General features: G+C 40.2%; 1 protein-coding gene and 1 long non-coding RNA gene across 4 annotated transcripts in view; one reads left to right on the top strand and one right to left on the bottom strand.

The window, feature by feature from the left end:
* The window catches only part of FBXO16 (F-box protein 16), an 86,428-nt gene that overhangs the window by 37,898 nt on the left and 34,837 nt on the right, over positions 1-13,693 (bottom strand). For all 3 annotated transcript variants that reach the window (XR_011647420.1, XM_058288082.2, XM_058288080.2), the window contains exon 6: positions 2,571-2,797. Coding sequence is in view for 2 of the 3 variants with exons in the window: in XM_058288082.2 (XP_058144065.1) it covers positions 2,571-2,797 (227 nt within the window). In the remaining variant the exon portion in view is untranslated. The remainder of the gene's footprint in view (positions 1-2,570; positions 2,798-13,693) is intronic.
* Positions 1-13,693, top strand: part of LOC131276026 (uncharacterized) — a 55,859-nt gene that overhangs the window by 18,229 nt on the left and 23,937 nt on the right. The window lies entirely within an intron of this gene.

Genomic DNA, 13,693 nt, shown 5'->3' with positions numbered 1-13,693 from the left:
CATGAAAGATGTAATGCCAAAATTAATTATTTTTATTTTCTTATTCAAATTCTTTTTGATTTTTTGTATTTTGCCATTTTTAAAACTGTCACTATTAATTTTATTTGGTTATTTTGCTGGCTTCATTTTTGAAGAAGTTTTGGATCGCAGCAGGGTGATGGTTGCTGCGGGGTGTCAGTGGTGAGGGGCATGGGAGGAGATTCCCCTGGGGCATGCCTCTAAGGCATAAGAAGGAGTTCAGGTGTTCACGGGGTAAGCGGATGTGGCTCAGGTGGCTGAGCTCCTGCCTACCACATGGGAGGTCCGTGGTTCAGTTCCCAGTGCCTCCTAAAGAAGACATGAAGCTGGCATGATGGGCAGGTGTGACAAGTTGATGCAACGAGATGATGCAATGAGAAACACAAGAAGAAAAAACAATGAGAGACACAACTAAGCAGGGAGCACAAGTGGCTCAAGTGATTAAGTGCCTCCTTCCCCCATCGGAGGTCCCAGGTTCAGGTCTCGGTGCCTCCTAAAGACACAGCACATCGCAAGTTCAAATAATTAGTCAGTGGGGAGAAATTTAAAACAAACAAAAAAAAGTTCATCGGGCGTTGTCAATGTGGGTGGAAATCTACACAATAACCGAAAGAATATTGAATTCCCATCCTGGGCAGTTCTACTACATTCTCTAACAGGACAGCAAGACTCTCCCAAGTGCAAGGGCAGTTCCTAGTGAAGGAAGACAGACCTTTGCACCGGGCCCTGGATATTGATGACTGTCCTTATGGATCTTTTCTTTTGAAATTGAAACTTAGCCTAGTATTATAGGTTGCCTAAGAGTTATCTCCTGAGAGCTTCATTGTCGTTCAAATGTGGCCACTCTCTAAGCCAAACTCAGCATATAAATGCATTACCTTCCCCCCAGCATGGAACATAACTCCTGGGGATGAGCCTCCTTGGCACCGAGGGATTACTACCAAGCACCAACTAGCAATGCATCTGGAAAAAGACCTTGTCCGAAAGGGGGAAAGGGTGAGGACAGATGAGTTTATATGGCTAAGAGACTTCAAAGTGAGTCAGGAAGTTATTCCAGAGGTTACACTTCTGCTTGTTTCAGTAGGAACTCATTGACCATCACAGTAAATATTACTTCAAATAGAGGGGCTCCTGAGGGCTCTGGAGACATCCAGATACTATAGGCAGGGCTGACAACTCAGGAGTTTGGTACCCTGCCAGTGGGCCCTATTTTGGAATTTATGTTACCAATATGACAGAGTTAGACTCACTTGTGGTTTCCCTACATATGGCTCTTTTGTCCCTTCTACTTGAACTAATAGTTAGTACTAGAGTTGATAGGTTTTTGTCCAAGAGACTTAAATCTTTGGACTTTCCATGTGGCAGCTGGGCCCTGAATCTCAAATGAGTTGCAGCACCTACTTTCCAGTTCCTTGGTCTCACCCAGGAAAACTAACAAGGAAATGGTGATGGACAATGGCCATTCCAAGGAGCAGAGATTGTCTGCAACTGCAAGCAGATAGTCCCATCCATCTGCCCCATGGGATTTAAGCCACCTCTCAATTAGAGGTGGAGTGGGCATCACCATCCCAGAGTCCTCAGGATTGTGGAATGAACAATGGACTAGAGTAGACTTAATGTTATTCTACTATACACTTATTGTTATTCTAGCAATGGAAGAATTTTATCATTGATGTGGAGGCAGTGGCCACTGGAGGTTCTGGGGGAAGGGAGAGGAGAAAAACAGGTATAAAATGGGGGCATTTTCAGGACATTGGAATTGTCCTGCATGACTTTGCAATAACAGATACAGGCCATTATATATCTTGTCATAAGTTACAAAATTGTGAGGGAGAGAGTTTAAATTATAATGTAAACTATAATCCACACTTAGTGGCAATGCTTCAAAATGGATGCATCAATTGTAACAAATGTACCACACTAGTGAAGGATGCTGTTAATGTGGGAAAGTGTGGGAGGGGTAGGGAGTGGGGCATAGGGGAATCTCCTACATTTCTTATGTAACATTTATGTAATCTAAGTATCTTAAAAAAAAATTTTTTTTTTTTTTTTTTAAAGAAAACCGAAGTGGTGGGCTACTAGCATCAGGCTAAAGGTAACCATGCTTCCAGTTCTGTGTGTTCTTCTCAGGGGCCTCCTCTCACTCAGCAGTATGAACTGAAGCGCCATCTATGTTGGCAGGACAGTGCATTCCCTGTGGCCCAGCCTTCATGTCTGCATGAAGCACAGTTTGGTTAGACATTTTTCTCTTCAAAGATGATGTGCTCATGTTTGGTGATGGTGAATAAAGCTGCTATAAATGTTTTAAGTGTCAACAACAAAAAAATTAAAAGAAACTAATATTAACTCATTACAGCTACAAACTACAAACAAATTTTAATGAACAGGGCAGATTTACTAATAATGGTTAATTTTACTTTTCAATTATGATTTGCCTCTATGTACTGGAAAGCTCCTTCATTTCACAGGAAGTTCTCATCTTTCCACATACTGGTACGCTGAAAAGTTGTTTCCAAAAGCAAAGGAGTTGAGAAGGGCCCCGAGCTCCTTACCCTCGCCAGGCCTGCGTGCTGGGGTCGCAGTTGTCCAGGTAATTAAAACGGATGATATCGGCAGGATGCCGGTCAGCGGAGCGCCACGGGGGGAGTGCCTTCACGCCTCTGTTATGCTTCTTTTTTAAAGAGGACTGAAAAGCTGATGGAGGAGACTGCTTTTCCCCTGGAGAACTGCTTGCAACTGGCTGAATATCAGCAATCACAAAGCCATCTTTTGGAGGAGTCTAGAAGAAGAAATTTAATTATTTTTGTTCCCAAAACACTTTAATAATAACAAAAACAATAAAACAAATCCCGTCAGCAGCAGCAGCAGCACCGGGTCATGATAATCACAGCAGCTTCACTCAGTGAGCACCTGCATGCGCCAAGCCCTATATGTGACCGTTTTCATGCATTATCTCATTTGACCTTCACAACAACCTACTAGATAATCATTACCACTCCTAGTTTACAGAAGAGGAAACTGAGGACAGAAGAACTCAACCAACTTGCCCACTACTCCACGGCGTCAGAATTAAGAGCCCAGGACTGACTTCTCAGCCCCTGCAACGGATCTGTCTTGTACTATCACGTGTCCTGTTGCATTGTATAGTTTGGCGTAACTGCAGTTAATTACTTATAAAAATGTATACATCCCAAAAGAAAGGTATTCCAACCCTAATTAGCTATAAAACATAGAGACAGATAGGGATAGACTATAAATTTTATCAATTATCAAAACTTCAACTATTTCTGAAGAATACTTTTGCTTTTATTTTCAAAATGGAAAATCTATTTTTGTGTGTGTGAAATTCATAAGGTTTTCATGCGGCTGTAGGTTAAGGGAATAGTGCTACTGCTATGTTGAGAAGACATTAAGGGCTTAATTTTTCTTCTTTAAGAGATTAGGGAAGGTTTGCTTGGCAAATTCGTTTGCTTGAATCGTTTACAAGAATGAAAAATACCCCAGTCCCTCCAAACAGAATCAGTTAGTTTCTCATCCTCGTCACAACTGCTCTTTGTGTATATTTCTACTACAGGAAAGCACTTCCTACTCAGTGTCATAACTGTTTTTCTGTCCATGACCTGGTCACTAGGTTAGGCACCTTGAAAGCACTGCTGGGGTCTTGGAGCACCTAGCACCTAAGTGTTTAATAAATATTTATTCACTTATTTATGACTGTAGCCACTGCATTCATCAGCCAGAGCTTGCTGATGCAAAGTACCTCTGTTGGCTTTTATAAAGGGTATTATTTGGGGTAGAAGCTTATAGCCACAAGGTCCTAAAGAGTCCAACTCAAGGTACCATAAGAGGTACTTCCTCACCCAAAGGCTGATGCCACATGTTGGAGCAAGATGGCGGGTGACGTCTGTGAGGGCTCAGCCTTCCTCCTTCCTCTGAGGCTCCGTGGTCACAGTTCCTTCCAATCTCAGCAGGAGGGCTCGTTTCTCTCCAGCTCAGCTGCTCTGGTTTCTTCACAAAGTCAACTGCAGACTCTCAGGCGAATGGCTCCTCTCTCTTCCTGGGGCCTCTGCCGTGTCTATGGAGTTGTCTTTCTTCCTCTGTGTATCTTTTCTGTGTCTACTTCCATGTACTTGATAGGGTGTCTGTTTACACAGCTCTCCAAAGTGCGAGGACTCAACCCTGCATGCCCCAATGACGGGGTTGAATCAAAGCCCTAATCTTGATTTGAGCAAGTCAATGTAAAACACAATCAAAGGGTTTCATACCCAGAGAAGCAAACCACTTTACAAATATAATCAACATCTCTTTCTGGAATTCATAGATATATCCAACTGTCACACCTACTAGCAGATTAAGAAAATGTTTTATGTGTATATAATTGATAGCTCATTTTTGGTCACTAGTATTCAATATTTCATGCAGGTATCACTTCAAATGCTCATTCATTTCATTCTTCTGAGCCTATAGTTAATTGTCTGTTTTTGGTGGAGGCAGTCTAGTTTACCATTACTGGGAATAAATAATACATGATAATGAAAACAACTTCAGTGGGAAACTTCAGGCATAAATCTAGGAATTTCATATAAGCAAACATCATTAATTCGGAAAAGCACAAATTGCTTGACAGTTTAACAAAATAGTTAATAATAAAATCAGTGATGACTTTACTGTATTAAATAAACAAAATTTGGTTAACTCCACCTGAAGTCTTTGAAAACCTGAATGGATATTGATTTTTTGTGCTTTGTGCTTCTTTCTGCATATACTCAGATTATCATACTTCTTTTGTCTTATATTCTATGAACTACATCAATTGATTTTTTTCCTCTATTAGAACACTTGAGCATAAAATACAGGATTTCCATATACTAACCCACCATGAACACCTTGCATTGGTGGAATATTTGTTACGATTCATGATAGCACACTTTTATAATTGTACTATTAATTAAAGTCCATGGTTTAACTTAGGGTACACTGTTAAACTAGTTAGTGTAGTTCTATAGATTTTTTAAAAAAATATTTACTCTGTTACCATATAGAAAATCTCCCATTTACCCTTTCGATCATATATATTTCAGTACTCTTAACTGTGTTCTCAATATTGTGCTACCATTACCACCATCCATTACCAAAATATTTCCATCATTCCAAATAAAAAGTCTGTATGTTTTAAGCCTTAATTTCCCACTTTCTATGCCCACCCTGCCCCCGGTAACCTATATTCTAGATTCTGACTCTATGAGCTTGTTCTAATTGTTTCAAATCAGAGAAATCATACAGTATTTGTCCTTTTGTGTCTGGCTTATTTCATTCAACATGATGTCTTCAGGGTTCGTCCATGCTGTAGCATGTATTAGGACTTCATTCCTTTTTAGGGCTGAATAATATTCCATTGTATGTATATACCACATTTTATTTACCCATTTATCAGCTGATGGACACTTGGGTTGCTTCCATCTTTTGGCAGTTGTGAATAATACTGCTATGAATATTGGTGTCTATCTGTTTGGGCCTCTGCTTTCAATGTTTTGGGTATATACTTAGTAGTGGATTGCCAGGTCACACAGTAGTTCTATACTTAGCTTTCTGAGAAACTGCCAAACTGTCTTCCACAGTGGCTGCAACATTTTACCTTGCCACCAGCAATGAATGAGCATTCATATTTCTCTTCATATTCTCTAACGCTTGTTTTCCATTTTTAAAAAAATAGCCATTCTAATGGTTGCGAAGTGGTATCTCATTATGGTTTTGATTTGCATTTCCCTGATGGCTAATGATGGAGCATCTTTTCATGTGTTTTCTGGCCATTTGTATACCATTTGTATACCCACATTTTAATTGGGTAGTTTGTCTTTTAGTTGTTAAGTTGAAGGATTTCTTTATTTATACTGGTTATTAATCCTTTATTGGATATGTGGTTTCCAAACATTTTCTCCCATTGTGCATGCTGTCTTTTCACTTTCATGAGAAAGTCCTTTGAGGACTAAAAGTTTTTAATCTTGATGAGGTCCCATTTATCTATTTTTCTTTTGTTACGTGTGCTTTGGATATAAAACCTAAGAAACCATTGCGTAACACAAAGGTTCTGGAAATGCTTCCCTGTGTTATCTTCTGGGAGTCTGATATTTCTAGCTCTTATACTCAGGTCTTTGATCCATTTTGAGTTGAGTTTTGTATATGGTACGATGTATATGGTATGATGTATATGCTATGATGTATACGGTATGATGTATACGGTGTGATGTATATGGTGTGATGTATACGGTGTGATGTATACGGTGTGATGTATATGGTGTGATGTATATGGTGTGATGTATATGGTGTGATGTATATGGTGTGATGTATATGGTATGATGGGTGTGATGTATACGGTGTGATGTATATGGTACGATGTATATGGTATGATCTCAAGTGGAGATTGAGTTTCCCCAGCTCCGTTTGTTGAAGAGATTATTCTTTCCCACTTGAGTGGTCTTTGCCACTTGGTCAAAAATCAGTTGGCCATAAATGTGAGGGTTGATTTCTGAGTTCTCAAGTCTATTCCATTGATCTATATGTCTGTCCTTGTGCCAGTATGATGCTGTTTTGATTACTGTGGCTTCATAGTACGTTTTAAGATTGGGAACTGTGAGCCCTCCAATTTCATTCTTCTTTTTTCAAGATGGCATTAGCTATTTGGGGCCTCTTACCTTCCCATATACATTTCATGATTGGGTTTTCCATTTCTGCAAAGAAGCTTGTTGGACTTTTGATTTGGATTGCATTGAATCTATAAATTGCTTTGGGTAGGATTGGCATCTTAATGATATTTAGTCTTTCAGTCCATAAACACAGAATATCCTTCCATTTATTTAGGTCTTTATTAATTTCTTTTAGCAATGCTTTGTAGTTTTCTGTGTACAAATCCTTTACATTCTTGGTTAGATTTATTCTGAGATATTCTTTTAGTTGCTATTGTGAATAGAATTTTTTTCTTGATTTCTTGTTCTGATTGTGCATTACTTGTACATAGAAACACTACTGATGCATGGGCATTGATATTTTATCCCACCACTTTGCTGAATTCATTTATTAGCTCTAGGAGCTATGTTGTGGATTTTCAAGATTTTCTGTATATAGGATCATATCATTGGCAAATAGGCAAAGCTTTACTTCTGCCTTTCCAATTTGGATACCTTTTATTTCTTTTTCTTGTCTAACTGCTCTGGCAAGAACTTCCAGTACAAAGTTGAATAGGAATACTGAAAGTGAGCATCCTTGTCTTGTTCCTGATCTTAGAGAGAAAGCTGTCAGTCTTTCACCATTGAGTAGGATGTTAGCTGTGGGTTTTTCATATATGCCCTTTATCATGTTGAGAAAGTTTCCTACTATCCCTAGTGTTCTAAGTGTTTCCATCAAGAAAGGATGCTGTATTTTGTCAAATGTTTTTTCTGCATCCACTGAGATAATCATGTGGGTTTTTTCCTTCATTCTGTTAATGTGGTATATTACATTAATTGATCTGATTATGTTGAACCAACCTTGCATACCCAGAGTAAATCCCACTTGATCATGATGTATAATTCTTTTAATATGTTATTGGATTCAGTTTGTTAGTATTTTGTTGAGAATTTCTGTGCATATTCACGAGATATTGGTGTGTAGTTTTCTTTTCTTGTGGTATCTTTATCTGCCTTTGGTATGAGGGTGATGTTGGCTTTATGGAGTGAGTTACGGAGTGGTCCTTCCTCTTCAATTTTTTTGAAGAATTTGAGCAGAATTGGAGTTAAGTCTTCTTGGAATGTTTAGTAGAATTCCCCTGTGAAACCATCTGGTCCTGGCTTTTCTTCGTTGGGAGGTTTTTGATTACTGATTCAATCTCTTTACTAGTTATTAGTTTGTTGAAATCTTCTATTTCTTCTTCTTCATTTTTATTTAAGAAACTAGAAAAGAGATGAGAAGTACACAACCTGAGACATGCACTGTGGGTGTGCTACAGGGTGAGATGCACATGTGAGACCCCGGGTTAGGCCTTCTATCTTTCTTTTTTTAAAGAAAATATATTTTATTTCTCTCTCCCCCCCCCCCCCCATCTGCTCTCCTGTGTCAATTCGCTGTGTGTTCTTCTGTGTCCACTTGCATTCTCATCAGGTGCAGGTGGCACTGGGAATCTGTGTCTCTTTTTCTTGCATCATCTTGCTGCGTCAGCTCTCCATGTGTGTGGTGCCACTTCTGGGTGGGCTGTGCTTTCCGTGTGGGGCAGCTCTCATTACGGGGCACACTCCTTGCACATGGGGCACCCCTATGTGGAAGACATCCCTGTGTGGCATGGCACTCTTTGCGCATGGGCCAGTTCACCACATGTGCCAGGAGGCCCTGGGTTCGAACCCTGGACCTCCTATATGGTAGGTGGACACTCTATCAGTTGCGCCACATCTGCTTCCCTTTATTCTTGAGTCAATGTAGGTAGTTTGCATTTTTAAGAAATTGTCCATTTCACCTAGGTTATCTAATTTATTGGCATGCAGTTGTTCATCGTATCTGCTGACAGTCCTTTGTATTTCAGCAGGGGTCAGTAGTAATGTCTCCTTTTCATTTCTGATTTGTGTTATTTTATTCTCTCTTTGTCAGTCTAGCTAAAGGTTTGTTGATTTTGTAGATGTTTTCAAAGAACCAACTTTTGGTTTTGTTGATTCTATTGTTTTTTGTTTACTATTTCATTTATCTCTGCTCTAATCTTTGTTCTTTCCTTTCTTCTGCTTGCTTTGGGTTTAGTTTGCTCTTCTTTTTCTAGTTCTTCCAGTTTTGAGATTAGGTCTCTCACTCGAAGTCATTCTTTTTTTAATGTGAGCAATTAAAGCTATAAATTTCCCTCTCAACACTGTCTTTGCTGTATCCCATAATTTTTGGTATGCTGTATTTTCATTTTCTCACCTCAAGATATTTCCTAATTTCACTTTTCTTTTTAATCCATTGATTGTTTAAGAGTATGTTATTTAGTTTCCACATATTCATGAATATTCTCTTTTTCCCCATTACTGATTTCTAGCTCCATTCTGTTATGGTCAGAGAATATACATTTGTATGATTTCAGTACTTTTTAATCTATTGAGACTTGTTTGTGACCCAACATATACTCTCTCCTGGAGAACGATCCATGTGCACTCAAGAAGAAAGTGGATACAGTGTTCTGTACATGTCTGTTAGGTCTAGTTGGTTTAGTGTATCATTCAAGTTCTGTACTTCCTTATTGATTTTCTGACTAGATGTTTTATTCATTTTTGCAAGTGGTGTGTTAAAGTCTCCTACTATTAGTGTAGAACCATCAATTTCTCCCTTCAAATCTGTCAGTATTTGTTTCATATATTTTGGAGCTTTGCTGTTAGGTGCACATATATTTATAATTGTTATGTCATCCTGTTGAATTGTTCTCTTTATGAGTAGATACTGACTATCTTTGTCTCTCATATTACTTAAAGTCTACTTTATCCAATATTAATATAGCTATCCTACCTCACTTTTGGCTACTATTTGCATGGTATATTTTTTCCCATTCTTTCACCACCAACCTACTTGTATCTTTGACTTTAAGGTGAATGTCTTATAGATAGCAAATCGTTGGGGCTTGCCTTTTTTATCTATTCTGCCAATCTCTGCCTTTTGGCTGGAGAGTTTCATCCATTTACTTTTAAAATCACTACTGATAACACAGGTCTTTTTTTCTGCCATTTTGCTAATATTTAACCTTTGTAAGTCTTATACCATTCTTGGCCCTCTCTTCCATTAAAACCTATTGTATTAGTCAGCCAAAGAGGTGCTGATGCAAAATACCAGAAATTGGTTGGTTTTTATAAAGGGTATTTATTTGGGATAGGAGCTTACAGTTACCAGGCCACAAAGCCTAACTTACTTCCCTCACCAAAGTCTATTTCCACATGTTGGACCGAGATGGCTGCCGACGTCTGTGAGGGTTCAGGCTTCCTGGGTTCCTCTTTTCCTGGGGCTCCAGCTTAAGGCTTCAGCATCAAACTCCAACCTCAAAAACCCCTCAACTCTGTCCTTTGCCATGTCTTTTATCTGTGAGTCCCCACCCACCAAGAGGACTCAACACCCTACTATCATAAGAGGTCTACCTGATTACTTAATCAAGTAAACCTATGAATCCAGTATAATCTAATATGCCCAGAGGAGAAGATCAGGTTACAAATATAATCCAATATTTCTTTTTGGAGTTCATCAATAATATCAAACTGCTACACCTACTTTTTATTTACTTATTTATTTTTTTATTGTACCATATTGAGTTTATGCTGCTTTGAACTACAGTCTAGTTTCCCTGCATTTCAGTCTGAAGAACTCCCTTTAGCATTGCTTATAAGGCAGGTCTGGTGGAGGTGAACTTCCTCAGCTTTTTTATCTGAGAATGTCTTAATCTCTCCCTCATTATTGAAAGAGAATCTCATCAGATATAAAATTCTTGGCTGGCAGTTGTTTTCCTTCATCACTTTAAGTATTTCAACCCACTGCCTTCTTGCCTCCATGGTTTCTGGTGAGAAATCAGCAGTAGATCTTATTGGGATTCCCTTGAAGTAACACGTATATTTTCTCTTGCAATTCTGAGAACTCTCTCCTTGTCCTTTGCATTTGGTGGTATAATCAGTACACAATGGAGTGTGCTTTTCTTCCTGGTTACCCTGCTTGGTGTCCTCTGACCTTCCTGGAAGTGCATATTCACGTCTCTTGCTAAGTCTGGGAAGTTCTTTGCCATTATTTATTTGACTATTCCTTTTTCCCCTTTCTCACTTTCTCTCCTGGGATCCTCAGAATGTGTATATGGTGCACTTGATGGTGTCCCACAGCTGTCTTAGGCTATTTTCACTTTTAATATTTCTTTTTCCTTTCTGCAACTCAGCCTGACTCATTTCAAGCGCCGTGCTTTCAAAGTTACTGTTTCTTCACTTGTTCCATTTGGCTCTCTAAACTTCTGGGTGTTTTTCATTTCAGTTATTATGGTCTTCAACTCCAGTAGTTCTGTTTGGTTCCTTTTAAAATTTTCTGTTTCTTTACTTAAGAAATCATATTGCTTACTCATTTTTTCCTTATATCCTTTAGTTCTTTCTCTGCATCTTCCTTCATATCCTTGAGCATTTTTAAGATAATTTTTTAAAGGCTTTGTTCCATATGTCCACATTTTCATTTTCTCTGGTATTTTTTCTATTTTCATCCTTTTTCTCTGGATAGCCCATCATCTCCTGTTCCTTCTCTTTTTTTTTGTCTTGTACTCATGTTACACACTGTACATTTTAAATATTTTAGCATGTTAACTCTGAGATTTGTTTCCTGACTTTGTAACTAGCTGTGCTAGTTTAAAAATTTTGTAACTAGCTGGTGACAAGACAGAATTACGTGAAGTTCAGTCCTATCAGGCAGGTGTGCCCAAGGTGAATGCGCTGTGCAATTTTCAGTCTTACTGGGTCCCTGTCTTGTCCTGGGCTTTTGTTTGTTAGTTGTTTTAGAGTTTCCATGCTTACCAGAGTTTGGTGGTCCCCTCTCTTTCCCAGGGGACAAACCTCCCTCTCCTGGGTATCTGAAGCCACAGGCTTTTGTCCCAAACTGCTCACCTCTTTTGTTTTATTGCTTTTTAAAAAAGATTTATTCCCCCCCTCCCCCTCCCGCCCATTGTCTGTTCTCTGCATCCATTCGCTGTGTGTTCTTCCGTGTCTGCTTGCATTCTCATTAGGCGGCTCTGGGAACTGATCCTGGGACCTTCTGGAGTGGGAGAGAGGTGATTATTCTCTTGCTTCACCTCAGCTCCCTGATCTGCTGCATCTTCTTATCTCTCCGCTGTCTCTTTTTGTTGCGTCATCTTGCTGCACCAGCACTCCACGTGGTCCAGCATGCCCTCACCAGGAGGCCCTGGGCATCGAGCCCTGAACCTCCTACACGGTAGATGGGAGCCCAATTGCTTGAGTCACATCCGCCTCCCCTCTTGTTTTTTACACTCCTTTTGTCGTCTCATGCTGCTTTTGCCTGCAGGGCGAATTCTGGGCGGAGGATTACCCCAGAGAGGACTTTCCCAAGTTGGTCTTTCCCAGTGAAAAGAGGGCCAGCGACCCACCCATGAAGTGGGCACTGACAATCTCAAAGTGCCCTGGGGAGGGGTCAGGAAGGGCGTCTCCACCTGCTCCCCAAAGCTGGGTCTTCCCGGCCTACCAGCAAATGCAGCCCTTCAGGCGACTGCCCCACAGCCCTGCGTCTTCAAATCTCTGCCCAGGCAGGGCTGAAGCCGTGGCTGCCTCTGTCTGGAGTGGACTGAAACAACAGCTGCCCTCAAAGCCAGGCCCTCGAGATCTGAATCCACTAACCCACAGTCATGATCAGTGATCAGCCGTGCACACCCTGTTCTTGGGGAAGAGGTTTTTTTGTTTGTTTTGTTTTGTTTAATTTTTAAAAAAATATTTATTTCTCTCCCCTTCCCCCCTGTTGTCTGCTCTCTATGTCCATTCGCTATGTGTTCTTCTGTGTCTCCTTGTGCTTGCATTCTTGTCACGTGGCACCAGGAATCTGTGTTGCTTTTTTTGTTGCGTCATCTTGCTGTGTCAGCTCTCCGTGTGTGCAGCGCCACTCCTGGGTGGCCTGTGCTTTTTTTTTTCACGCGGGGCTGCTCTCCTTGTGGGGTGCACTCCTTGTGCATGGGGCACCCCTACGTGGGGGACACCCCTGCATGGCAGGGCACTCCTTGCACACAGCAGCACTGTGCGTGGGCCAGCTCATCACATGGAGCAGGACACCCTGAGTATCGAACCCTGGACCCCCCATATGGTAGACGGACGCTCTATCAGTTGAGCCACAGCCGCTTCCCCGGGCGGGGGGAAGAGGTTTTTATGTCCTTTTCTGCCAGCAGCAGGGACTGGACCCTGCAGCCTGCCATGAGAGTGACAGATGGGCGCCAGCACTCAGTGTGAGGGAGAGCTGTTTGCAGGTCTTTACCGTATTGTGTCGACCTCTCCCACTGGTGACGTCTAGAGTTCTGTCCTCTGGAGCTTCAGAAGAGTCGCTACAGTGTTCCTGTTTGATAGCTGTTTTGGTGGAAGGATGGAGTTCTGGAGCTCCCGACTCTACTGTCTTCCCCAGAAGTCCTCGCATCAATTGATTTTTGAATGTTGTATCAACCTTACACTCCTGGGATTAAACCCCACTTGGCCATTATGCATTATTCTTTTTATATAATACTGGATTTAACTTGTTAATTTTTAAAGGAATTTTTGTATCTGTGCTCCTGAAGGATAATGGCCAGTTGCTTTTTGTTTTGTTTTGTTTTGTTTTCTTGTAAAGTCTTTGGTTTTGGTGTAAGGGTAATGAGTTGGGAAGTGTTTCTTCTTTGTCTATTTTCTGAAAGAGTTTATACAGAATTAGGATTATTTCTTCCTTAAATATATAATAGAATTCACCAAAAAAGTTATCTGGCTTTGGAGTTCTATGGGAATTTTTAAAATTACAAATGAGTTTTTAAATTGACATAGATTTAGTCATGTTTTCTATTTCTTATTGATTCTGTTTTCATAATTTGTTTTTTCAGAGGATTTTGTCCATTTCATGTAGATTATCAAATTTAGTAAGAGACATTTGTTCATAAGATTCTGTCATTATCTTTTTTTTAAAAAATATTTTACCCACATATCTTTTTTTTTTT

The sequence above is a fragment of the Dasypus novemcinctus genome, chromosome 25 (assembly GCF_030445035.2).
Source record: "Dasypus novemcinctus isolate mDasNov1 chromosome 25, mDasNov1.1.hap2, whole genome shotgun sequence".
NCBI lineage: Eukaryota > Metazoa > Chordata > Mammalia > Cingulata > Dasypodidae > Dasypus > Dasypus novemcinctus.
The sequence above is the reverse complement of the archived record's forward strand: the minus strand, read 5'-3'. Positions and strand labels throughout refer to the sequence as shown.